The sequence below is a fragment of the Poromitra crassiceps genome, assembly GCF_964638095.1.
Source record: "Poromitra crassiceps genome assembly, chromosome: 3".
Taxonomy (NCBI): domain Eukaryota; kingdom Metazoa; phylum Chordata; class Actinopteri; order Beryciformes; family Melamphaidae; genus Poromitra; species Poromitra crassiceps.
The window spans coordinates 39,221,923-39,249,901 of NC_139625.1; the positions used below are offsets into that span (position 1 = coordinate 39,221,923).

The 27,979-nt window shown below is 44.3% G+C and overlaps 1 protein-coding gene across 1 annotated transcript in view; it reads left to right on the forward strand.

Annotated features, from left to right (window-relative positions):
- LOC310774109 (pleckstrin homology domain-containing family G member 3-like) overlaps positions 1–25,722 on the forward strand; it is a 47,693-nt gene extending 21,971 nt beyond the window's left edge. The window contains exons 3-18 of the mRNA XM_083634176.1: positions 3,240–3,778; positions 6,684–6,784; positions 9,468–9,537; positions 9,634–9,680; positions 10,278–10,428; positions 11,821–11,952; positions 13,643–13,825; positions 14,807–14,899; positions 15,476–15,562; positions 15,659–15,692; positions 17,124–17,225; positions 17,981–18,024; positions 19,366–19,650; positions 20,955–21,065; positions 22,237–23,731; positions 23,986–25,722. Coding sequence (XP_083490302.1) covers positions 3,240–3,778; positions 6,684–6,784; positions 9,468–9,537; positions 9,634–9,680; positions 10,278–10,428; positions 11,821–11,952; positions 13,643–13,825; positions 14,807–14,899; positions 15,476–15,562; positions 15,659–15,692; positions 17,124–17,225; positions 17,981–18,024; positions 19,366–19,650; positions 20,955–21,065; positions 22,237–23,731; positions 23,986–24,809 — 4,298 coding nt within the window. The 3' untranslated portion in view covers positions 24,810–25,722. The remainder of the gene's footprint in view (positions 1–3,239; positions 3,779–6,683; positions 6,785–9,467; positions 9,538–9,633; positions 9,681–10,277; positions 10,429–11,820; positions 11,953–13,642; positions 13,826–14,806; positions 14,900–15,475; positions 15,563–15,658; positions 15,693–17,123; positions 17,226–17,980; positions 18,025–19,365; positions 19,651–20,954; positions 21,066–22,236; positions 23,732–23,985) is intronic.
- The last annotated feature ends 2,257 nt before the right edge of the window (positions 25,723–27,979 follow it).

The following is a 27,979-nucleotide window of genomic DNA, read 5'->3' on the forward strand; positions in this document are numbered from 1 at the left end:
ACTGAACTAGAGCCAAATGTTTTGTCTAATGATGGTTTGTCCCTCAGAGAATCCCCTTTATTAGTCTGAAGTCGAATCACACGACGACAAGGCTCCTTTTCTTTAAGCTTTGCAAAATGGCTTTGACCCCTTTGCCCTTCAAATGTTGAAGGAAACGGAGCTCTCAGCACAGTGGCCACTGAGTGCGCCGGTCCCACACCAGCATGACTTCATATATTTAGGGAACGTTTGCGAGGAAAATTCCCCATCTGGCCAGGAAGGATGTGAAATTGAATATGGATTCCATTTCTCTTGATTTCAGACGTAGCCCAATAAAAAGACATATAAACAAAGCTCCTAGTCCCCGTCCCCTCTGTTTCTCCTGATCAGTTTCCCCTCTCTGTTTTTCCAAGGCTTCAGCTTCGGCCGTCAGGAGCGAGAGAGGAAGTGGCTGGGTTTTCCACAGAATATACAGCGTTGTAATTAGGCCATGTCAGGAATGATTTGAGCAAGATCCTTTACAGCAAACCACTCCTCTGTGTCTGAGGCCGCGGGCAGAAACACAGGGCTCTGGGCCATCACAGGTGCTCACTCGTTGATTTCAGGACAGTAGTTTGTGTCTCCGCAGAATGTCTCTGGTGTTGTCGGCGCTCTAGCTGAGAGTGTAAAAGTCATGCCCCGCAAAGACAATTCAAAAGTGCATCTGGATTGTAACGTATGACTACCACCACATCATTACATCAAAACAAGTTGCCTACTTAATAGCAGAAATCTAGTTAGGCCTAATTAACATTAAGAATGATTAATGTGTATAGACCAGAACTGCGCCGCATCTTCAATAGTCTCTTAGAACAGACGAGTTGGCTTCCGCAATTTTCAAATGCTTCCGCCATACCGTCTGTACTTCGTGGGGGAGAATCATGCACCAACCGGAATGGGAAGTAGAAAGGCGGGTTTTCCGCTCATTAGTCCAATCAGAATCGCAGAAAGGCGGGTCTTCCGCTCATTAGTCCAATCAAAATCCAATATGCCGCATTTTTCGTGGACACACGTGTCGTGATTGGTCGGATTCCGTCGAACTTCTTCCCTGTCTGAAGGTTTTTTTCCCAACTTCCTTGTGCATGTTCTGGGGGTGTAACGTACAGACTGTGTATAGCTGCATTCGCCGGATGTAGATGAGACAGTCTGTTTTAAGAGACTACATCTTCAAGCGTCCAGCGCCAAGGCCGCTCCCCTTTTTAGGGGACACCCACCATAGTAAATGACGGTACAAGAAGCCGAAACCACCTCAAACTATTTAAAACGGTTTAATTTGATCGAGATATGCCGAAGAGTTGCTGTGTTGTTATAGTTTCAGTAACAATAAAAACAAACAAACAAAAAACGGGTCTGCGATAGAGTAGGGGTGACACCGTCAATGTGGACGATGCATGTAACCTGGTGGAAACTAGATACAGCGTTCATATAAGGCAAGTACCTCGTGTCGATGTATCTTGCGCATTCTATGGCCCGGCCGAGTTGAAATATATTGTCATGTCATGGTGTCTTTGGGTCATTTATAAACTAAATTAATTCTGTTATTTTTCTATAGATTTAATTGGTACTGCTATCTTACATTGAAGTCAACGCGAGTGGCTTGTGTTGTCCCCTAAAAGGGGCGTGGCATTCATGTTTTGCAAGTTACCCGGATGTGCTAGTCTGGTCTATTACCCTTAACCCTAAGCATATACCTGGTGTGGAGTCAAACTTGCCATCTTTTATATTAAAATGAAGGGGGCGATAGGGATAGGAAGGTGCTAGCGAGCCAGGATGTGAGGGGTGGGCAGGGTTAGTGACTAGGGGGATATGAGGGGTGGGCAGGGTTAGTGACTAGGGGGATATGAGGGGTGGGCAGGGTTAGTGACTAGGGGGATATGAGGGGTGGGCAGGGTTAGTGACTAGGGGGATATGAGTGGTGTTTGTGGGGGGAAGGAAAGGGGTCATAGGGATAAGAAGGTGCTAGAGAGTCGGGATTCGTGGGGTGGGTAGGGTTAATCACATGAGGCATATGGTGTTTGGGGAGGGCCGGGGCGGGGGTGTCGAGGGAAAATAAAAGCGCTGTGGTCTAAAATGATTCCAGCCTGTGGGCCGCGGACCACCAGGTATTGCAAGCGGGCTGCAATTTTTTTTTAACAATCTATCTTAGTTAAAATGATGTTATCAGTGATGTCACTTGAACAATTGTGATGTCATCAGTATTGTCATTAGTGATGTCACTTGAGCAATTGTGATATCATCAGTGATGTCACTCGAGCAACATTGTGAGTGTGATGTCATCATTGATGTTACTCGAGAAATTGTGATCATCATCACATCATCATTGGCATGAGGTTGTTTAAATAGTTTTTTTTTTAATTGGGACTTGGTTTTATGGTATTAATAGGCTGAGACTTATACCAAAATAGCCTATATATCACGATCTATTGGGAGAACCCAAGCAATTCTATGTAAAATCAGGCATTCAGCACCCCCATATAACTGGAATGGAATGATCCTTGTTTCATAACCACATTTTGTGACTATTCGACTGTGGCAGTTAAATCGGGCTCCTTCGAACGAATCGACGACTATTTGGGGTCAACCCTACTGCAAACACTGATACAGCTATCTCATGTCAGCTCTTTGAATGTTGATTAGGCAACCGACATTAATTGGCAAAATGCAGCCTACTCTTGAAGCTGGCCATGTCAACACTTGTCATTCTTAGAGAAGTGGAGAAGAGGTTAGAGAAACGTTCTTGTGAAATCACTGGTTAGAATCCCCGGACAGGTGGGGAAAATGTGAGTGGGGAAAGTGAACGAACAACGCTCTCGTCCCTCAACAACTACCATGGAGTTGCAGTTGAGCAAGGCATAGAACCTCCAACTGCTCTAGTGGAGCTGCTGAGCAGCCAACAGCAGAGGACTGTGGTTGCACTGGGCAGCTGCCTGGTATGAAGTGGTGCAGCTGTGTGAATACAAAGAAAGGCGTTGCTGGAAAAGAACATGCTCAGTCAACTTTTTTCTTTGGATAAAAAAAATATGAAAAATGAGGCTGTTAAGCTAATTTTGTATTTTTATTTTTTCATTTCAAGGTTGCCCCAGGCCAGTTAGCACCTAGGTTACTTCCATTATTTCCGATACATCTGAAAGACCTGACTTTGAATTGCACTCAGTCTTCATGTGTGATACATCCTATTAAAGTAACAAACCACCTACCTTCTCTCATTTCCCCTCTCCCAGAATCTGCTCAGTTGTGCTCGCCCCTCTCCACCAGTGAACATGGCCAGCCAGGAGTGGACCTGGGCCCAGACTGCTACAGCCGGCTGTGTGCGGAGCCGCTGGACGGCGAGGGCGAGCGTCCGGTGAGCCTGGTGTCCACCCTGTCCTCGGGCTCGTCCCGTGACAGTCACAGCCTTTTCGGGAGCACGGCGGCCCTCCCTTCCTCCACCACCCCGCCCATACCCAGTGAGGAAGACGTGGACTTGGAGCTGAGCCCGACCGAAGGCACCGGGAAGCGGAGGTGGAGTCCCACCCTGGGGGGCTGCGGGGGCCGGTGGCAGGAGCACCCGGAACCTGGGTTGCTCAGCTCTCAGTGGAACAACAACAACGCCACTGCCTCCGCCTGGAGGACTGGCGGTGGGATACCTCACACCCACGCCTCGCCCGTCATCACGGACGCCATGGCGCCCAACCCGAAGCTCACCTACGTGGACCGCGTCATCATGGAGATCATTGAGACGGAGCGCATGTATGTCAAGGACCTCCGCAGCATCGTGGAGGTGAGCAGATGTGATGTTAATGCCGACTGCAGCTCAAACTGAAGGTTCCTTCTCAGTCAATGCAATTGAGTGTTTTCACTTTCGGCCAAGTATTCACTGTGGGTAAGCGGGTAAGTCATCGGTTGTGTGTTTCAAGTGTGTGCTTTACTTGGATTAATATGCAGCTATGACTTCATGTCTGCAGCAGTCTTTTCTTTTGACTGAATTTGGCCAGCAAGGAGACGGAAAAGGGACGGCTCTTAATGGCTGTTGACAGCAAATAAAATCTACTGTTTGTGGCCACAAATCACCCTGGGATTTATAAAACATCCATTAGATTATTTGACCAGGATTCACTTTAATTTGCTATTTTCTAATCTAAACAAATTGGCAAGACAAAAATACATGTATGACATCTGGCAATTGTGCACTGTTTTGTTTTCCAGTCATTCCGTTCAAGACTGTGAAATAGTTTATATGATCTGGGCATCTTTGTTGTATATAAACCGTTCTGTATATTTACGGTACAGGGAAAGCTGACAGCTTGTTGCCTGGGATCTTGCACTCTGCTTGTGTTTGGAGTTCAAACACAGAGACAAAAGTGGGACATAGAGCAGGTCTTTCATGACAGAAATCTTGGACTCTGTGATCTTGGTCAAAGATAGTGGAAAACTCTGCGCTTGTCTTGGTCTCGGTCCCTCAGAGCTGTGAACTATGGAAAATGGGCCAGGGATGACTCCACCACTCAGCAGCCCACTTGATCTCTTATCACATCTTCTACCTTCTGTAGTGGAGAAACCACTTCCCCATCTCTGCGTTTCACCTCGGCTCTGGCCATTTATCTTCACTTGGGTCTTTGCAAAGAAACAGGCGCACTCTTGCTGTCAAGCGACCTCCGCCGACGGTAATGTCTTTAACACGCGGGATGTTTTTCTGAGACGGTCCGGCGGTAAACGAGCTAGCGCCTTGTCTGCGTGACGGGCCGCGCTGGCGTCTAGCTGCTGCTGTGGGAGGGAGAGCCGCCCCCGTCGCAGTTTTGACTAACGACCTGCTCCTAACAAACACTCCCAGAACTTCCTCAGGACTTCTAGCTATTTGGGTAACAGCAGCTCTGCCTGGTCTGGCCCTGGTCCTATAGGCCCTACAATGAGCCCCAGCCCAGCCAATATAAACACCTCCCATCTTTACGCCAACTGGAGAAATAACACAGATGAAACACGAGCAACTGCTTTTTCCATATAGGCTACAGTGTGGGAACATACTTTAGTCGGGATTTACCCAAATATGTATTATTCATAGTCGAATCAAATATGCAGTTCATTAATTCCACACCGAGCCTCAAACCGACGGAGCGGTGTCAAGCAGCCCACTTTGGTGTGCTGTTGGTCTTCAGCAAACTTCATTTGCAGCCTTCCACTTTATTGACTCTGAACACAGGAACAGCTGCTTGAATCTACTTTATCACCCGCTTTCAACTCTTGTGTGTCTCTCCATGGAGAACAGCTGTGACGCCCAGTTGGTCTCACACGCCCGCATCCACCTCAACACCCGGCCTGAACACACCCGGCAGAATCATACTCAACATTGTTTGACGGGAATGTGGTGGGTGCTTCTTGGATCCAGAGATGAGCCCATTCCCTATAGGATTATTCACAGCTGATCATTTTAGGCTAGTTCTCTCACTTCTAAATGAGCAGCAAAGCAAAGACAAAGCCTGTTTCTTTTGAAAAGATTCAGCTATATAGAGATTCTCCATATAGCTGAATCTTTTCAAAAGAAACCACCAATAGTGTGATATCTGTCATTCATGGTAAATAGTGTGATATCTGTCATTCATGGTAAATAGTGTGATATCTGTCTTTCATGGTAGCAATGTGGACATATGGACAATTGAGGCGTCACTCAGTGCGCGTGCGTCTGTGTATGTGGTGTTAACACCAGTGTGGACTTTTGCTATAGGAGACTATGAGACGCCCTGCTGAATGCAAGTCAGCATTGCTCTCACTGTGGTGGAATGCTGCCGCTAGGACCCGCTTTAGTTCAATCTGTAGTGTGAAGTGATGACTCTAAGTCTGGCAGGCCTGTGTGTGTGTGTGTGTGTGTGTGTGTGTGTGTGTGTGTGTGTGTGTGTGTGTGTGTGTGTGTGTGTGTGTGTGTGTGTGTGTGTGTGTGTGTGTGTGTGTGTGTGTGTGTGTGTGTGTGTGTGTGTCTCTGTACCACATCGGGGTGGAGGCTGGGTGTGTATACAAGTTGTTTACTGGTAAACTCTTTATTTAGTCCTCAACTTGTGTGTCGTGTTTGTCTCTTGTCAACTTGCTCCTCTCTGTATTTGGTTTGAGCTGTTTGTAGGGCACACAAGTGTGTAATTGGGTATGAGGGAGTGTAAACGTCCACATGCTGGCATATTTGTCTGTGATTTTAGTTATTCTTATCGACTTCAGAATACCCCAGGGGTCCGAGGGGAGTTGGGTCCTGGGAGGCGGAACAGACTGTTTTGACTTTTAATGGTCTGGTTTCAACAGAACCACTGCCAGACGCTGAGATTGGCCTTAAGTCAACGGAACAAATCCTTAAAAGGATCCTTTTGAAGATCATATCACTAATAGGGATTAGCGACTCTGCTTTTTTAACACAGGAATGACTTGAACATGTGTAGAGTACCATTTTCTATGTACATCAGATGAGACATAAATTGTAGCCCCGTCATTGTGGCAATCAGTTGTATAAACCAAAATGTCAAGTCAAGTGAAAACACACTCACATCTCCCATTATAGAGGCAGGGGAAGCATGTTGTGAGTTTCTCTATACACGTGCTCCCTCTACTGATAAGAATTTGTAATTGCATCTTTGACACTAGATCCTAATGCATGGTACACTACAGTGTATCTGAAGCATAATCCTGTCCTCCTCATTGTGTTTTCCCAGGACTATTTGGCTCACATCATTGATATGGGCAGCCTTCCCATACAGCCGGAGCAGGTTTGCGCTCTGTTTGGGAACATAGAGGACATCTATGAGTTCAACAGGTAAGGCACACCCACAAGCCCAAGCACACTGAATGACATTGTGACTTCCAATATACTTGTTAAAGATGAAGTAGATCTTAAAACAGACCATGCCCACAACAGTCATTTGGATGCCAAGGCAGAGAGACTGTGATTAGTCATTATGCAAATTATACTGGCTTGGTCCACTCCCTTAAATCTCATTAAAGAGCCCTTTCCCTACTTAGTACACTATATCTCACTATTATCATAAGGCGAAGGGGTTCTGCGTGGCGCACAATTGCTCACTTGCTTACTGGCGCTAGAAATGAGTGGGCGATATTTCTACTTGACATAATAGTGGATGGAAGAGGAATTTGGAGGATGATTGGCTTCTTTGATTAGACTACCTCCTGTCAGGTCGTTCTGCATCAAATGGGTGAAGTGAAAAAGGAAAGGAGCGAAATACACTATAGCAAAATACACAAAACAAAGGCGAATGCTTTCCATTTAGTCATTCTATGTCATGTCAGCGACTGCTCTTTGCTGACCACGCTGCTTGCCAAAACACACATTAACATTCCTCTCTGCTCGCACTGTCTGAAGCCTCCCTTATAGTGCCGAGGCCATTGCGCTACTGTAAAGAAGACCAAGTAGGGAAGATGTGATTCTAACCATCTGTACCAGTGGGATAGAGTGGTTCTGACACAGATTTAGCACCATGCAAAGTCCCTGTCAGAGAGATCAAAGTGTTTCCTCTTGCCAGTCCAGCAGCATAGGATGACAATGCAGTGGGAAGCGCAGATGTGCAGAACACTGATTCTGGTTCACTCTGGTTGACCTTGCCGCCCCAGGGGTCGTAAACATTCTCCTCAGAGGGCTCTTATCTTAGCCTGAAATTCCTTAGCAAGGAATCCTAGCTTAGGATTGATTTAGGAAAGTTCTCAGAGCAAGTCTGAGCAGGGAATGGCCAAGAATTTTTATCTTAGTGAGGAGGTGTGGTTGACCCCGTTGCTACTCTAGGTGTAACAGGCAATGTACACCAGATGCGTTACAGCTGCGTTGCGGATCCGGCAAAATTGCCGGATCGACTCTCGCCGATGGCCGATACATGCGGTACAGAAACATTACGCACCTGTTCTATTTATGTCGGCTCCCGCATACGTCTGGCAGATTACATGAGTGTGGGTCTGTTCGCAGCCATACCGGAGCCGCACTGCATCTGTTCCGGAGGCAGTGTACATTAGCCCTGATGCTCTGCCTTGGGCACTGTCATTGGTTAATCAAGAAAAATCGACACACCTCTTTTTGTGATCCAGAATGAACACAAGGAATCACACAAGATGAAACACAAATTACTTGATATTAACACATGGTTTGCTTATACTATCAAAAATGAAATAAAAATAGAATGGATTGGACAAAATCTTTGAAAACCATACGAATGGTACTTTTTAATACAGTACTTGTAAGGTCCTCACAGATTGATGCATTGTGCCTTTATTTGGGTGAATGCAGTAATGCTATTATACTCTACCTTTTAACATTTTATGTTAAGGTGAGGTGAAAATGGCTCAAGAAGACTTAGTAGTATTAGTATACTTTATAGACTATATTGGCAAGCTTATATGAATAGGACTTTACTAGGCCTTAGTCTTACTTTTAAAGGGAAATTCTTAGAAAAGGTCTTCACTGTCAGTTTTCTTACAATTTCACCACTAGGACCAACTCTTAGTACTTTGTGGATATGGCCCCAGGAGTTCTCATTCCTCTATAGCTGACATTTGACACTAAGATTGTTTGATAAATGCTGCGTTTTTACCCCTTTCTCAAATCTACCATCTTTTATTTTCTCAAAAAGGCAGAAAGCTTTCATCATATATCATATCTTTGTTACACTCCTTGCCCAACCTCAAATATTGTTGACAAAGCAGTCTTGCTGCTTGATCAAATACTGACTCACTCCTAAACAATTCTCAACACTAAGACTTTTGCATTGCCCCATAAACATATTGACACATTTGCTTGTCGTCTATTACTCAGTCAAACCATATAGATGGAGAGTCTTTGATGTAAGTTATGGAATGTGATTTGAAAGAGTGTTTGATTCTGATATTTTGATCCATAATCTGTAGCTATGGTGAACAGCTTTCATGCATGGTACTTGTCATGTTTGTTTATGTTTTTGTATGGTTCTCCTTTGCCACAGTGACCCTCTCTCCATGTATATCTACTGTGCTCTAGTTAAACTCATTCTGTATTGCGGCTCCAATAGGTCTGCTCTGAGCAAACCAAATCAGCTATTTAGTCATGCATTTTTCATTGGGGATCACAATGTGCAAAGCAAAACTATGGTATTACCATGTTATAATACCGGAAAATGATCACAAGTTAAATGCATGATCCTTCACATCCACCTGCCTTATTTGAAGTGAGGGTGTCATGTGCAATGTTATGTATTATTGTCCAAAATCACATCAGAGGGGCATTGTTTATCAGTGTATGCTGCCCTCTAGTGGCACATTTGCTAACAAAGGGGTCATACATGGCAGAAATGGAGTATTTAACTTGAATCTGAATGCACTATTTACCGGTACTTTGAGTGCTAGATCCTCTGCATTTTAAATGTCCTTCCCTTACTTCTGTTTATTCTGTGTATTCCCACACATAGCTTCTGGATTGGTTAGTCCATTCATATTTTCCCTGTCTTCCTCCTCTGTCTCAGTGAGCTGCTGCAGTCCTTGGACATGTGTGAGAACGACCCTGTGGCTGTCGCCCGATGCTTCGTAGACAAGGTGAATGGAGCGGTCTCGCTCATGCTGATGTACAGCCATCAGGTTCCCAAGGAAATGAATGCTATTGATCTGTTTGTCTGCCTTGCATTTCCCCAGAGTGAATACTTTGAGATCTACACCCAGTATTGCACTAACTATCCCAAGTAAGTAGCAGGAAAATATGAATCATATTCTTTTTAAATATTATTTTGCTGATGATGTGACAGGTTTGAATGAGCGGAGTCTTGGCTAGGGATGGAGATTGAAACCCGGGAAGGACCCGGACCCGGTGACAAATTTCTCAAAACCCGAAAACCAATAAGGTTTATAATATGCTTATCGATACTGCTATCAAGACTAGTGGGTCCTGGCTATAACATACCATTATGTCTCAAGAGACGAGAGTCATGTAATTTCAAATCACTGGTGCACAAACATGCATCTATTGTCTAATGTTTTTGAATTCAATTGAATTTGCCTCATGCCCTCAGTCTCTTGCTAGGATGGCTGAACATGCAAATCAGTATATATATTATTTATTTTCTTTATAAAAGCAATGTCAGTTGTGTTAAAAAATGATTGTTGTGTCGTCTTTCCACCAAATAATAGAAAAGTGTCGATAGTGGTATCGATAATGACTCGGATCGTTAAGCAGTCCTGAAAATGGTATTATATCAATACAAATGTACGATCCCCATTCCTAGTCTTGGATAGGTGAGTTATACTGTATATGATTCCTGTCCTTCACTGCTGTCCTGCAGCTCAGTAGCTGCACTGACCGAATGCATGAGGAGTAAAACCTTGGCAAAGTTTTTCCGGGATCGGCAGGCGTCTCTGCGGCGCTCCCTCCCTCTGGGCTCCTACCTGCTCAAGCCAGTCCAGAGGATCCTCAAGTATCACCTGCTGCTTCAGGTACACATGTGCTCGGCTGTCATTCTTCTTCCACACTGCATTACTTCAAAATGCAAGCACACAAGCTTTGTAGATTTCTCTACAATTACCCCCTGCCAGCTGTACTTGTGTTGGATTTCTTCTTCTTCCAGCAATTCTTCTTCTATGTGCCATGTATGTTTGCCACACAAAGGGTGTTTAGGCCCTCAGTGCTGTCTTATGGACGAGGGCCAGCCACATGGGTAACATGCTAACTAACTCCTGCCCTGAAACATAGAAAGATGAGCATACTCGCATGTCCTCAGCTAACATTCAGCTGCTATTTACAAAGCCCCCCTTAGACAAATAAAAGCAGCAGCCCAGCAAAAATACAACCCATGTCTCCTAACCTGTATCTGTCTACCCAATTACCAATTAACAAAACTGTAACCAAATGAATCTAGTTACATCCCAGACATGTTACTAAGGCAAGCTCTACAGCAAGGATGGGCAACTTTGATGATAGAGAGGACCACAAAAAAATGTCCTCGCTACCAGAGGGCCAGATTGTGCACTTCCACCAGTAGCCTACTGTAACACCATCATTTATATTTTTCATATTCAAATTTAGTAATTCTTCCATTCAGATGACACCAAAACTTTGCTCTAGCTTTAAAACAGCCCGCTACAGCAATTTGATGGGGTACATCACCAAAATATATGCCATATTAATCAGATTAATAATGTTGCATGTGCAATGTGCATCCTGGATGTAGTTTGTTACAATAGCGTTAGCTCAAATGCTAACGTTAAACAGTATGTGGATGGACATTGCGAGCGCCATGTTCTGGGATATACAGTAAAATAAAAACACAGATTTGGGTGTCCGCCTTGTGGAGAAAAAAAAGGGAAATTGACCCAGGGGCCACACTGAGTGAGGTCGGGGGCTGCCAGTTGCCCACCCCTGGTGTATGTGTATGATTTTGTAGATGTATGTGGTTTTTGTATTTTCTTTAAAAAAGAGAATAACTCCCGCACACTGTCTCCAAATGCAAAAAGTTTATTAGACAGAATAACGTTTCGGTCCTAAGACCTTCTTCAGATTCCCAGAATCTGAAGTTATTCTCTTTTGATCCAGTCGGGTTTTCCCTCCTCCGACGCACCTGTCATTTAGGTGTGCAGAAGCTTTTGCTCCTTCTTTATTTTCTTTAAAAAAAAATCATTGTCAAAAAGTGCGCACTTCTTTAGTAACCAAACCAAGCATTAGGAGGTAAAGACATGTTTGAGTGCACTCAACTTTCTGTGAATTGGGGGAGGAGTTGGCAAGTTACCCATGGCAACCCCCCATGTCTGTAAGACAGTATGGAGGGATTGAACTGGATCCACTGTTGCAGCTTGATCCCACAGGCTGTTGCTCTCTGATCTCTTCAACAGGAAATCGCAAAGCACTTTGGCCCAGAGGAGGAGGGCTATGAGGTGGTTCAGGAGGCCATCGACACCATGACAGGAGTGGCCTGGTACATCAACGACATGAAGAGGAAACATGAGCATGCCGTCAGAGTGCAGGTCAGTTGGAGTTATCACATGCACGCACACACACACACACACACACACACACACACACACACTTTTGTGCCACACGCAAGGTGTATTTGTGTCAATAGAGATCCAGTACACAAGCAGTAAAATATAGTTCACATACAGTACATACTGACTCACTCTCACTATCTTTCTCAAGATTCACTTTAATAGCCACAGTAAGTCATCAGATTACAAATGAGGAATTTGACTTAGTGCAAGTATGCAGCGCAGCGGTGACACCAATAGTAGTCTGACTGCCTGGAAGCAGGCTGTAAGCCTATAAGCTCTGTCATTGGTGCCGACCATTTCAGTCGGCAGTGGAAGAAAATCCCTTTGCGCTCCCTGCAAGCTCTGCCATTGGCTCCAACCAGCTCTGACCATTTCAGTCGGAGCAGAAAGGGATTTCCCTTTTCTCGTTTCCCTTTTCTCATTTCTTGTCAACCTTTTGTAACCTCCATCTCTTGTGTTAACACATTGAATGCCAGCCATGTTTTCATTCCTGTAGGTAAGTTGTGCCAGGGGTGTTTTTGACGATTCTGGCTCATTTTAGAACAGCCGAGGATTCTTTTCTGTTAAGAATTCATGAACACCAATCATCTAAAAATAACTAATAGAATGTGTGCTTTCTCTGTCTAAAAGAGTTAGTTTGCAGAGTTAGTAGTTATGTAGATATTAGCCGTTGAGTACAGCATGGTTTCAGCGTCTGGAAATTTATTCAGAGATAAATGGCTTTTTGTGAAACAGTCACTTTAACCATTCATTTTTGGCATCAGTAAGACCGTCAGACATTCTAAACAATAGTTTTGAACAGTAATTTCCTCCATAACAACAGGAAACACCCCTCTCATTCAAACTCCTCCCTCCGTGTGTCTTCTCCTCCTTCCTCCTGGCTGTACAGCGGGCGTGTCAGAAGCGCTTTTGCTGCTGCCTGCCTGTGTGCCTGCCTGCCTGCTTGCCTGCGTGCGGACGCTCCTTGTGCGAGTCAAGATGGGCCAGGGAATGCGTGGGCGATGGGCAGATGTTGATTCTGGCCTTTCTGAGGTGTTTCAAAGTGTGTTTCACCTATGATCTATTTTGCAAATCGCTCTCCGCTCTCTGTGTGCTGCTGCCGGTGCGCGGCCGCTCTCAGGCAAGACAAGTCTTGAATGGATTACTGTAAAATCGCCACGGCATTTCCTTGAACGGCTTGGTCCCGCGGCAGTTTTTTCTTTGATTTCGGTCGTCTGGGGGAGCACTGTCAACACTTAGTGGGTCGGTAAAATAGATTATACACATTATCTTGCTCCAATAGTGATCTCGAAGATGTAAAAGTTGTTGATTGATGTCCCACCGTCAAAAAAAAAAAATGTTTATGTAAGACGAGTAAACTCGGCTCTGGCACTTAAGCGTTGGATTATGTAAGACGAATTATTTCGGCTATGGCACTTAAGGTGTTAAGATATATGTTAAAGCCCCAAATCTTCAAGAAGAAATTGTCCAGGGCAAAATCCACAAACCTTCACCGTTTGCTGTCGATGTGCCCCTGGTCTAGTCGGGTGTGAGAGCAAGGGCTGCAGCTAATGCTTTCTTTGGTTTGAGCGGCAAGTTCACACCCCTGCTTTTCTTTGTACAGGTGGTTTTTCATAAGGATCACAAATTATGCGTGTGTGTTGTGCGCTTTCATGTGTATCTGCAGGAGATACAGTCTCTTCTGATCAACTGGAAGGGGGCTGACCTGACCACCTATGGAGAGCTGGTGTTGGAGGGCACCTTTCATGTCCAGCGGGCGAAGAACACCCGCACACTCTTCCTCTTTGACAAGATGCTCCTCATTACCAAGAAACGAGGGGAACACTACGTCTACAAGACCCACATCTCCGTATGGCTTCTGATGTTTTTTCATTGATTAGTGATGTCATAGTAGAAACAATGTAGGTGAAGGGAACATAATGATATCAGTGTTTCAGGATGAGCTGAACAATCATAGAAAACTCAAAAGACCATATTTTCTTTTCACTATGAGATTGATGACATAATTTGTTAAAGTAAAAGAAAAGGAAATCCGCACACTGTTTTTTAAGCTCCCACGGTGAGTTTTTTAATTACAAAAAAGCAATGTTTCGACCCTCACGGGTCTTCATCAGGCAGTACAGCGAACAAGCTCTCTGTGCATGGGCATATATATATAACCTCACATGGGGTGGTGGTGCCCCAATCAGGTGATGACAGACACCTGTGATCATTACAAAATACATAATTGTTGAAATAGTAGGTCTTTCAACAAGAATACAACTTTTTTAAGATCATATAATAACAGAGGTAAACAAATTCTAAAATACCCGATACAAAAGAAATACAAGAAGTAAAACATGCAGGTGAATATTATTATCCCTATCTATACCAATAAGAAAACCAAAGAAATGTAAAAGTATAGTACGGTAGGCCAAGGTAGGTTCAGGCAGGGTTTGAACCCAGGACTCCCAGGTGAGAGTCATACGTGCTACCCACATGACCGAAGAGCCAGGCACATGTCTACAATGGCCAAGGTGTATACGTATAACAACAGAATATAATAAAGTTAAGACAGAATATAATAAAGTTAAAACATCACAGGAATGGCTTGACGTCTAGTTCTTCATTGAGGCCATACGGAGCCAACGTGTTGAGTGTATATATGTGAAAAGCCTCACGTTGTAAAAGTCGTTGTTCGTGGTCACCTCCTCTAGGGGGCTTTTCAACCTTCTCTATCCCCATGTACCGGAGTGAGGAGATAATTTGTTAAAGTAACAAAAAACTGTGGGTAAACTGGGTACAGGTGGGTTTACTCTTCGCTACATCACTGCACTGATTGTGATTGCAGTGCTCCACCCTGATGCTACTTGACGGTGCCAAGGACCCCCTGCTCTTCAGTGTCATCCACTTCAAGCATCCCAAGCAGCCCCATACGGTGCAGGTAAATGTGAGCTGGTGAAACTGGTGCCACTCAGTTCTGAACCTTTTCAATAATGCAGCACAATTACACGGGACATAATATTCCATTAGTGCTAGAGACTGGCAGGTTTAATGCTACCCCTGAAGAGGACAGACTCTGTTTACTATGTGACTTAAGTGAAATTGAAAACAAGATTCATTTTTTGTTCTACTGTACTGCATACGATGATGCAAGGGTTGCACTCTTTAGTAAAATGTCCTCTATTTATGTTGACTTTTTTGAGTTGGATGATTATGAGAAACTAAGACAGAACATTTTGTTTAGAGAGTGATGTAATGATCTGTTTTGTTGTTTGTTGTTTGAGCAGTATGTTGGGCTGCAGCCTGATTTTATTAATTTTAATTAGGTTAATGTCATATTTTTATTTGACTTATTTATATTGATATTGATTATTTTTTATAATCATTTTTGTGTGTGTACAAAACCCCAACCCAAGTCACTGGTTTACGCCTATATTAGGCCTACAGTATATTCTATATGTATGTGTTTAGCTGACATGAGTGACTCTTTCTAAATGTCAAGTGCTTGTTGTTCCAGGCCAAGTCAGTGGAGGAGAAGCGTCTCTGGGCCCATCACATTAAGCGACTCATCCTTGAGAACCACCACACCATTGTCCCACAGAAGGTAAACAACAATGTCTTCCTTAGAGAGGAATGCTGTCTCCTTAGCTATTGAAGAAGAAGCTCATAATAACCACACAATGTCTCTTTGTTTTTTAAGGCAAAAGAAGCCATCCTGGAAATGGATTCCACCTGTGAGTCTTCCAAACAGATATAGTCACCTTTGATATGGAAGGGCCAACTTAACTGTTGCCACAGTAACAAAATGATGCTGCTATGAAAGAGAGGACTGATTCATTTTCTGTGAAAAACATGGAATGCTGTTAAATTTACCAGGAATATGTAGCCCGTAACCTGCCCATCTATCTGGAATGCTGTTAAATTTACCAGGAATATGTAGCCCGTAATCCACCCATCTATCTGGAATGCTGTTAAATTTACCAGGAATATGTAGCCCGTAACCCTTCCATCTATCTGGAATGCTGTTAAATTTACCAGGAATATGTAGCCCGTAACCCACCCATCTATCTGGAATGCTGTCAAATTTACCAGGAATATGTAGCCCGTAACCCACCCTCCCATCTATCTGGAATGCTGTTCAATTTACCAGGAATATGTAGCCCGTAACCCTCCCATCTATCTGGAATGCTGTTCAATTTACCAGGAATATGTAGCCCGTAACCCTTCCATCTATCTGGAATGCTGTTAAATTTACCAGGAATATGTAGCCCGTAACCCACCCATCTATCTGGAATGCTGTTCAATTTACCAGGAATATGTAGCCCGTAACCCACCCATCTATCTGGAATGCTGTCAAATTTACCAGGAATATGTAGCCCGTAACCCACCCATCTATCTGGAATGCTGTCAAATTTACCAGGAATATGTAGCCCGTAACCCACCCATCTATCTGGAATGCTGTCAAATTTACCAGGAATATGTAGCCCGTAACCCACCCATCTATCTGGAATGCTGTTCAATTTACCAGGAATATGTAGCCCGTAACCCACCCATCTATCTGGAATGCTGTTAAATTTACCAGGAATATGTAGCCCGTAACCCACCCATCTATCTGGAATGCTGTCAAATTTACCAGGAATATGTAGCCCGTAACCCACCCATCTATCTGGAATGCTGTCAAATTTACCAGGAATATGTAGCCCGTAACCCACCCATCTATCTGGAATGCTGTTCAATTTACCAGGAATATGTAGCCCGTAATCCACCCATCTATCTGGAATGCTGTTAAATTTACCAGGAATATGTAGCCCGTAACCCTTCCATCTATCTGGAATGCTGTTAAATTTACCAGGAATATGTAGCCCGTAACCCACCCATCTATCTGGAATGCTGTTCAATTTACCAGGAATATGTAGCCCGTAACCCACCCATCTATCTGGAATGCTGTTCAATTTACCAGGAATATGTAGCCCGTAACCCACCCATCTATCTGGAATGCTGTTAAATTTACCAGGAATATGTAGCCCGTAACCCTCCCATCTATCTGGAATGCTGTTAAATTTACCAGGAATACTTATGTAGCCCGTAACCCACCCATCTATCTGGAGCTAATCATTTTTGTAATTGCGGTGTTGAGAAAAAATATGTGCCCTCTCGTTGCCTAGATGCTGGGAAGTACCGCTACAGTCCAGAGAGGCTGAAGAAAGCTGAGTCTTGCCAGGCTGAAGACTTCCCTCATGGAGGACGGAATGGACGCAGGAGATCAGGTGAAACCCCCCCCCCCCCAATCACATTCTATTCTCTCTCTCTCTCTCTCTCTCTCTCTCTATTTTTTATTGAACATAAACAAACAAAAATACAAAAACCGCATACATCTACAAAATCATACATGTACACGTACACATACACTCAAACATATACACAAACACAGTACCCCCTCCTCACAGGACCCCCCAACCCACATTGTAGGGATGCGCGACACACCGGCCACCACATCGGGATAATGAACTTATCACCATCCGTCTGCCTCAACAAATGTATATTTTATTTTAATGTATATCCCTTAACATCATCATTCTGCTTTGCAATATATCCTTCCAAAATAAAGTAACGTTTAATAAACCTTCTAAAATAATTACTATTCAACGAATCTGCATCAGCAGATTTTCCTAGAAAATAATAATGTTAATAATATAACTGCTGGTTTCTGTAACATCACCAAATATCACAAAGAAAAAATCAGGTCCAAAGCATAACTTCATTGCGTTACACATTTTCTGAACCTCTCTCCCTCCCTCCCTCCCTCTCTCTCTCCCTCCCTCCCTCTCTCTCTCCCTCCCTCCCTCTCTCTCTCTCTCTCTCTCTCTCTCTCTCTCTCTCTCTCTCGGGATGTTGTTGTAAAATTAATCATGTGCAGTTCATTTTGTTCATGGGAACTTACACAGCAATGATTCATAGAATGCTATTGCCGATCATTATCTGTCACTTATTCCATCTGTGACATTCCCCCCCCCTACTTTAGAGCCTGCAAAGCAGATCATAAGGACCACAAAAGGTTGGTACATTGTAGTATTATATGTTTTTATCTTTGGATGTATTGTAGGATTTTGGTACAGGGAAGAGTAGATTGATGGTTCTCCGCTGCTACTAGGTGTACTGTGTGTACCAGCGGCCCTTTTGGATGTGTAGAAGAACACATAATATGAATTAACATTAGGTCCTGACCTCCTTTTGGCCTGTCTGGAGATGTAGGCTAAATAATCAATGAAATGACGCTGATGTACCTCCCTCGTGCATTAATGAGCCTAATGTCTCCTGTTGTGAACATGACAGGATGAGCAAAGAAGCCCAAATGAAGCTTAAAATATGTTCACTCCGCTGGCCTCACTCGTAATCAAGTGATTTATATGCCACATTGGTGGAAGGCTTTGTCATACACAAACTCTTCTCTCTATAGTCAAAATCCAGCCTTGCTTTCAGATCTGTGCCTCTCCCTGCTCTCATCTATCCTAATTGGCTGTTATGAAAAATAAATCGTCTGTATTTTTCTCCCCAGCCCTTCTTTGCTGCTCCCAGTCGAAATCAATTTTAAACCAATGTAATGAAGAAGCAATTTCCATGTTGCCCTCCCCATGTTGGTGAGGGAGGAGCTCATAATTGCATCATGGTCAGTTTGAGTTCCTGAGAGGAAGAGATTTCTAATTGGCATTTATCTAATCACAAGACCTCCCTTCAACCAGGACAAGACAAACTACTGCCACAAGTATTGCTGCTTGTGGAGACAGATTGTCTACTGACCATGGTGGAAGATGCATAAGATATTCACATTGTATTATTATACCCACAACATGTAAGTGGTGCATGGTGGTATTTGGTTTCAGTGTTACTGACATTCTCCTTTATTTATCTCCCCTTTGTCTTTACCTTTGCTCTCCATGCAGCTATTTTGAAGGTAAGCATCTGAAATCTAAAAGTATTTTTATTGTAGCAAAGCATCAGTTCATTTAGTTCAGTGTGTTGTGGTGAGATATGGTTTGACTTTAAACTTTGCATTTTGCAGACTCAACCCAAAAATGAGAAAGTGCACGTCTAACATTAAGCCTAACGTTAAGCCTTACAGAACTGATTTTTTGTTGTGCTTTTCCAAGGCAGAGTTTTATGCTTTGCAGTGTACTGTATGTGATTGATAATGTGACTTGTTCATGAGATCTTGGAGTTATTTTCTTTGACTTGGCTGGATTACAAATTCATATCTCACCATATGCTAAAGCTGGATTACAAGTTTATATCTCACCATATGCTAAAGCAGCTTCATGGTGATTCCATCCTATTTATGTTGCAATCACAGCACAGCTCTAGCACTGGCTTTGCAGTAACAAACCACATGTCTATGACTTCACGCTACAGCATGCAGACAGTGAAGGTGCACTGCTGGGGGGCAGGTGCTCCCTGCAGCCAGCCACTAGTGTCAGTACGCTGGCCTCCAGTCTAGGCGAGCCCCAGGCTGAGAGCCCTTTTGTGGAGGAGGATGTGGAGGATCTAATCCCCAGAAGCGACTCTCTGGAGCAGCTAAGTCCTACTCACAGTGACCTTAAACTGAGCTCTTCACTCAGCGAGGGTGGGCTGGAGCTGGACAAGGCAGAGGAGGAGGGAGAGAGTTACAAGGAGGATATACTGATGGGAGACGACCAGGTAGCCGACTTTGCCAGCTCCATGCTGGCAGCCATCTCCTGCTGGCACTATAGGGCCAGGGCTTTACTTTCTTCTCACTTCACAACGGTGAGGCTTTCTGCCACCCACGGGTTTCCCATTTCCTACTCCATTCCACCACTTACCACTTCACTCTCTCTCTCATCTCCCCCTCCCTCCCTCGTCAAAATCAACTAACATCTCCTACCGTTTGCTGTGCACATTGAATGCCTCAATTCAAATTCACACCAAACACACTGCATGGACTGAAGCTCTCCCAGACTGCTAATAAGATCAAGGTCATACTAAGTGCATGTAGAGATCTTTCTTTTACTTGCATGCACCGACACACCGTTCTCATCTGGTTGTGTGTCTGTCACCTGTCTAGCTCCGGTTCCACTCTGTAGTCTTCTATAATCATGTTGTCTTGGATATTTTATTTGGATGGTATAAAGATCCCCACATTTGCATTTGTCCTAAATTATGTTTGACTTAAAGGGTAATGTGGCCTTTAATTAGATGCTCTTTGATCATCATATTTCCTAATCATACTTCCCTTCTGAATTTTCATAATTAGAAAGCTTTTGTTATGGCTAATTGTAGTAATAATAATATTGTTTCCGAATATGAATGAATGCATGTCATTTCAGTAGAAAGTGTTTAATTTCAATTGTTTTAGAGCAGAGGTTTTCAAAGTGGGAGGCGGGCCTCCCCAGGGGGTCTCCAAACAGTTTCAGGGGAGGCTCAGTGAATGGAAGTGGGGAAAAATATTACATTCGTTATCAGAAGGAGATCTCATATACTAGCCTAAGTGTGTGATTTGGTTAAATAGATAGTTCAGAGATACAGTAATTTGGGGGGATTTTACTGTTTTCCCACTTTCCAAGAGTCAGAAACAAATGTCTTCAGACAGACCTAAATTGTATGTATTTGGTGTAGTCTGAAGTATTATCAGGCTATTTTGGCGCAATTGTTGAGTGTCTATGGGATCAAATAACATAATCATGATCCCATGGGCATCCAGGAATTCAGGTAAACCAATCAAGTAAACTAAGCGGTGGGTGGGGGGCACCTTTTTCCAAGTTTTGTCTGAGGGGAGGCCCACGGTCTCAGACTTTGAAAACCCCTGTTTTATAGGATTTTTCAAATGTGACCTGAATATACACTTACCTGTAGTGTCGCTGTCTGTCCACTGTGACATGATATTGATTTGTTGGATTTTCCTGCCTCAGGCTGTCTCACAGTAGGCCCATAGCAGGAATTAGAATCAAAATTCGACTCCCTTTCATGTGGTGTTACTCTTTCAGGATGATCAGAAAAGAGGTCCTGATACTGAACTGCAAACTACACTGAGAGAGGAGGTAGAAACTTGCAGTCAGGAGGAGAAACCCAGCGCTGTGGCTGTGGAAGAGGCCCAGGTACCTATTAAGATCCCTTTACATGTTTGGAAACGTTGTAACGGAAACGGAATGTTGTATAATTATGTTTCCAGGCTGTGTCTGTGAGGCTACATGTGACATGTATAATTATGTTTCCAGGCCGTGTCTGTGAGGCTGCATGTGACATGTATAATTATGTTTCCAGGCCGTGTCTGTGAGGCTGCATGTGACGTGTCTGTGAGGCTGCATGTGACATGTATAATTATGTTTCCAGGCCGTGTCTGTGAGGCTGCATGTGACATGTATAATTATGTTTCCAGGCCGTGTCTGTGAGGCTGCATGTGACATGTATAATTATGTTTCCAGGCCGTGTCTGTGAGGCTGCATGTGACATGTGTCTGTGAGGCTGCATGTGACATGTGTCTGTGAGGCTGCATGTGACCTGTGTCTGTGAGGCTGCATGTGGCTGATTGTATTCTACACTATACGTTTCCTACCCAGTAATTGACCTTGACCATGAGCCCAGCACTTTTGCTAAAGCCTGTTTGTATTAAAGCATGCCTGTGGCTGTGTTGGTGCCTGATGTTTAGTCCTGGAAATTAAATTGTCCCCTCCACCCTCACCCCACACATGCATACATCTTCCTGCCCTGTGGTTAGCACTTCCATGAGAAAAGCAGCAGTTGATTTCTGAGGCAGGAGCTGCTCCTGCCTGAGTCTCCTGATAACTTAGCGAGACAGTTTCTGCACTGTAGCAAAGTATGACCGGTTGTTATTCTGCCTCCCCTTATCTCCTCCCCACAGCTCGAAAGTACACTCATTTGCCAATACAGATACTCCACCAGAGCAGGGAATCACCTGGAAATATAGTTATCTTAATGGCAGACTAGGGTGACATCACCTGTTAGGACTACAGAAATTGCCTCATTCACCGCTTAATTCGCAAGGGTAATGGGAATGGCCCAATGAGGAATCACTAGCAATAAAGCTGGAAATGGGACCAGAATGTCTCCATAATTGTACCGCAGTTGATATTGTGCATGGGAGTAGGTCAATATAATAGAGCTGCAGAGGGGATACTGTAGATTTAACTGCCTACTTGACTTTGAATTGGTCATTTAATTAATGTGAAATGGATTGTTTGTCGTTACCTGATCATGTCTCTCTTGCTCATTACATCCCACTTTGCAAACACTCCTATCATGTTTCAGGTCACCGTGGCGGAGCTGTCCCCTCTGGAATGTGCCCACCAAGCAGACAACAACCATCACCTGGAGCGGAGCCAATCCCAATGTCCTGAGTCTCCTACCTCACCTTTCCTCCCCGAGGAAACCCACGCCCCAGAACCAGAACCTGAGGATACTTCTTCTAGAGGAACCGGACAAGAAGAGGAGCAAGGAGAGAGTGACTCCTCTGGCCTCCAAGTGGAGGAAACCAGCGTACTGACTAACGGGGAGTTCTCAGAGGATGACGAGGAAGCGTTGTTGGACAATAAGAGCATCCTACCTTCCTCTGTGTTGGACCAGGCCAGTGCGATCGCTGAGCACTTCATCAGCAGCCTGTCCCGACGGAGCAGTCTTGTTTCAGAGGACCTGTGCTCCCTTGCCTGCCCCTCCCCTCCAATAGGCAGCCAGACCTCCGACAACCTCCCTGTGTTTGAGGAGAAGACCCAAGTGCTGGCCAGCCCTTCCCCAGTGCCACAGCTCACCCCCCAGGCTGAGCTGTCAACCCCTGCCCAGGAACCTGCACCGGGCCCCCTCGTCGAAGTGGAACGCAGGTCCACTCTCTCCAAACAGGACCGCCTCCTCATCCACAAGATCAGAAGGTACTATGAGCATGCTGAGCACCAAGATGCTAACTTTAGCATCAAGCGCAGGGAAAGTCTCTCTTATATCCCAGCAGGTCTGGTCAGGCACCTGAGCAGACAGCTGAACAGTATTCCTCAGGATCAGGCTGGCCCTGTCCACAGGAAAGGCTCCTCTCCTGGCCGGCCCACTTCCTGGTCTGTGTTTGACCTTCCTGGCTTAGAAAAGAATCAAAGAACTGAACCCCATGCTAGACTTGAACCACAGAGACCATTGGAAGCCAAAGCTAGATATCAGAGTGTCAGTGATGCCTCTACAACAGATGAGGTGTTCAGACCCTCTTCGGACATGCTCAAGGTTTGGCAGGACATGGAAATGGAGGTAAATATCAGCCTTGAGGAGAAGCAGGACGTCCGGCAGACTGGGCAGGAGAGACCCCATAACTTGACTTTACATGTGACACAGGGAGGGGAGATCAGCTTAGACACCTCGGATATAAAAACCAGAGAGGTGCCACTGCAGATTATAGAAGAGTCCGAAATGAGCACTGCCTCAGAAGGGTCCCCCTGCTCTTCACCACCCACACCCTTCCCAGCAAAGGAGGGGGGATTTGGGCAGGACTCTTGGCTGAGGAAGATCCCCTGGTCCCAGGAGAGGGGCAGAGTCGCCCGGGCCCCGCTACCTAGGATCATTACCCTCCGATCGGATATGGATGAGGACCAGATCCTACAAGATATGGGAAAAATGAAAAACAAGGTCTTCCAGTTGGCACGTCAATACAGTCAGCGGATCAAAAATAACAGACCTGCAGTCAGGCAGAGGAACCGAGACTCTGAAAATCAACAAGGCTCCGGGAAAATGGCAGCTGTCCATGAGGAGAAGACACAATGGAGGGACAAGAGTAAGTAAGGACATAAAAAATTACATATTGCTTACTTTTTGCATCCACATCTTTCACAGTATTAATTCATGTATGGAGAACACTATAACTAATTGTGTGTGTGTGTGTGTGTGTGTGTGTGTGTGTGTGTGTGTGTGTGTGTGTGTGTGTGTGTGTGTGTGTGTGTGTGTGTGTGTGTGTGTGTGTGTGTGTGTGTGTGTCTGTCTGTGTGTGTGTCTGTCTGTGTGTGTGTCTGTGTCTGTGTGTCTGTGTAGCTAGACCCAATCTGCCCTTGCCCTTGAACACTTACGATCAGGTGATCATCCATGAACTGCATTCCCCAAGCCCAACCCAGACCCCCAGCTCTGGAGCCAGCTCCCAGGTCACATCCCCATCCCCCCTCCTCGCAACCAACCCCCACAGCCCAGTTCAGTCAGAGAGCTTCCACTGGCCTGACATCCAGGAGCTGCGCTCCAAATACACCCACCCCAGGCTGGACCCAGGGGCTTCCCACCACCCAAAAGTGGCCCGTAGCTGCTCAGTCCCAGAGAGGATGCTGGAGTGCTGCACTGACAGATTCAGTAGTTCATCACGGAAACCTACTGGCTACTCACCAAGCTGCAACGGCTTTGCAGACCTCCACACAGCTCTGACGGACTCTCCTGAGACCCAGTCTGAAACGGTATGCCAGGATGGGAGTCCTGTGGTAGAGGATTGGCTCCAGCCCCAGGCCCAGCCACCCCTGTGCAGGTGGAGCTCCTTGGACCACATGCTCTGCACTCTACCTCTCCATGAAGTGCAGAACCTTCAGGAACCGGTGAGGACCTGCTACATACCTGGTCAGGCCACTCTGCCCAATGAACACAAAGTCATCATAGTGGAAAGAGTTCCTGGAGGCAAGTCGGGAGATGGAGGGAGGCCAGGGGAACAGGAACTAATGACAAGAGAAAATGGCAAACTCCAAGACAGAGGCAACCTCCTCCACGAGGGCCTGGACTGTGCCAAGAAGTCTGCAGGCCTGAGTTTAGGGAAGAAGACGGAGAGTAATCTGGTGAAGAATTTACGGGAGAAGTTCCAGAGCTTGAGCTCAAGCTCATGAACACTTGAATTGTGTAAAACATGTTAATTATTATCAGGAAATATGCTGTCTTTCTCTTGACCACCATGTGATGATCATGGAGACATTATGTGCAAGTATTTGCTCCTTTTCAACATTCAAATATGGGTTTGTTTGGTTTGGTTTTTGTTTTATTTTTTCAGATTTATTTTTGTCTGCACAATCTCTCTTTTGTTGTGCCAATGTAGTGGACACTGGGTGATGAGTTGTGTTGTTACCACAAATGTAACATAAAAGGGATACTATTGGTCATTGGTCAAGGCCGGAAAGCATTGTCTTTGAAAATGCAATATTTGTACATCGGGTATTTGTCTGCACTGTACAATACAAAGTTTGTATAAAAATGTGTATAGTCCTGAATCAATAGAAAGTAATTATGTTCTATATTGCAGTAGATATGTTGGAGGGAACAGGTCCTACTCTCTTTGCTTCATTATTGTCTGCCCCTATTTGCTTCATTGTTGGTGATTTCACTTTAATTATTAAAACACTATTATCAGTGTCAACTAGATTTTAGGGTGAAAGCAAAAAAGATGGACAGAAGCTAAACTAATACAGTCTGGGGCTTTATCCAAGTGATTACTGCAGTCTTATACACAAGAGAGCTCTCGTCACAGTTTGACCAAAGAGGGTTTTGTTTCCTTTTGTTGAATATTAATTGGTGTGGTCACAACAATATTTGCCTCCCACATCTAGCTGCTTCTAAGATTTTGTTTTCATATATCACTGGAGCTGTATATTTTCATTCATGTTATTTATGAAATTGTATATTTGGAAGAGATTGTCCTCATACATCATACATTATACTGTAAGTACTGAGCAGTACCATCCCTTTACTTTTCCATTCCAGAAAATTAGAATATTGTTTCATACTTGAAATATCCTATATTTTCAATAAAAACAAATGTTAAATGTCCACAAGAGCCCTTTTTACCCTATCATGGGTACATACATTTAGTGTAGGCCTACAGCAGTATTGGCTTGTTAACTGCATATACCTAAAAAATAAAATCTGAGTATGTATATCTAAATATCCAATAGCATGTTTAAAAAGTGCTTTCATGTTGGTATGAGATTGAGACGTCCAGGTTTATTTATTTGTCGTAAACTAAATTAGTCTTGGTAACATGGTATAGTTATAGGTGAATGACGTGCAGCGCACAGGCCTCCTTGAGGCATCCTCCCTGCCCATGGTACGGCATGGTAGGATTGCCTTTTTCCGCAGGAGGTTCTGGTGAGACGAAGGAGGTGCCCGGCCTGGAATCACCCCACAGGGCATTAGACCTCCATGCACCGAAGGTCTCTCAATAATGCGGTGTAGCACTAAACTCTATTGCAGCGGATTGGGCGTGATCAACCCTTCCGTGGGCAACGTTGCAGACAGAGCGGCTGCTTCTGGGACGCGGGTCGGGGTCGTAATCGGCCTCGGCTGGGTCTACTGGGCGAGGGTGTATGATGTTGTCAGACCCGAAACACCCCACGACCCCAGTCAACATCACTGATGACGCGTCCCAGCGCATGCTGTAGCATGTATACTGAAACCTAGTATAACCAGTGTTGGGAGTAGTGAACTACATGTGGTTGAACTACGTAGTTTAACTACTGTACATTTTGCAGCAGCTTGCTGGTAGTTAAACTACATTCATATTTGCGTAGTGAGTCAAGTAATTTAACTACTTTTTGGTGATTTTTGTGTAGTTTAACTACTCAAACTACAATTTTGGGCAATGAAATGAAAGGAACAGGCACGGCTCCAGGATTTTCTCTAAGGGGGACGCTTGGGGGAGGCTAGACCAATATGTGGGGGTGCTAAGAAAATAATCGATTTTCATGACTTCAAAGTCCCCCCCGCCCCCGAAATAAAACCAGATATGGCACGCAGCACATTAGCACATTCAAAATAAATGTTGTTTTTACATTAATTTGGCCAAATAATATAACAAATATAGCTATAATATTACAAGTGACCACAAGGCAATGGCAAACACTTTCACATGCAAAGGTTTAGGCATGAGGAGTGATTGGTTAGGTTTAGGGCATGCAGAGTGATGATTGGTTTGGTTTAGGCATGATGAGTGAAGATTGGTTAGGTTTAGGCATGAGTAGTGATGATTGGTTAGGTTAATATCAGAGTAAGAAAAACTATGGAACAAAGCCTTTTGATTGATTGTTGATTGAATTTATTTGATAATTGATCAAAAGAGATGCCCAGCAGGAATACATTTAAGAAAGAGTAGATTTAAAAAATCATCAAGATTGAGAACACAATAAAACATCAGGGACCATGTTGGAAATAAGTGTTTACACTTTTAGTCCATGGGCCAAACCCCAAAATTTCACATATCGGTACCACTCAAGTGGGCAAATTCTAATCATGATTTTTGAACAGGTATATATCCATAGATGATATTTTAGTATGATAGCCTTTGCAGAATGGCAGCTTTGTCACAGGTATCAGCTCATGAAGTTAGCCAGCCCTTACAATAAATTGGATTCTAGGCGCTGATGCATACCCTATTCTATGCAGATTTTCAGGACCTTTACTCATGTTCTGTGAGAACATGTTTGACAACATTTTAAAGGGTAGCTTCTTAGCTTTCATTTGAGCTCAGTTGTGAGTCTGTCTGACAAATAAAGAGCTCACATGGGCTCTTCAAAGTGTCAGTGACATTCATTTTTCCACAGTTTTCGCCTAATCTATAGTCTTTATTTCAGCACTGTGGCAACTAGGAACATCACAGACACAAACAACAAACACTGGAATACTCATAGGACTATAGACCAAATCACCGTGACGTCACCATGTAAACAAATTTACTTCCGGGTACCACTTGGGAAAGGCGGCAGGTTTAAATGTGCGTGTTGTCATATAAATGCTGTCAAACCCTCTCGTTGTTTTCGGCCGACTACTTTCAATTTAAATGGTTAAACGGTTGGTAAACATGCTTGTCCGACGTATCTAGCCTTTCTTCTGTGTTTGTTTTATGTAGTGTTAGCTAGCTAATAAAGTTTGTTTGTCTGTCAAACTCGCTGTTTTTTTACGTTACAGACAGAGTAACCTCGCGTCACCAGGCTCTTCTCGGCGAGAAAGAGCCTGGTACAGACAGAGCTACTGACGCCAGGTCAATTTAATTTAGCTTCAAGTCTACTCT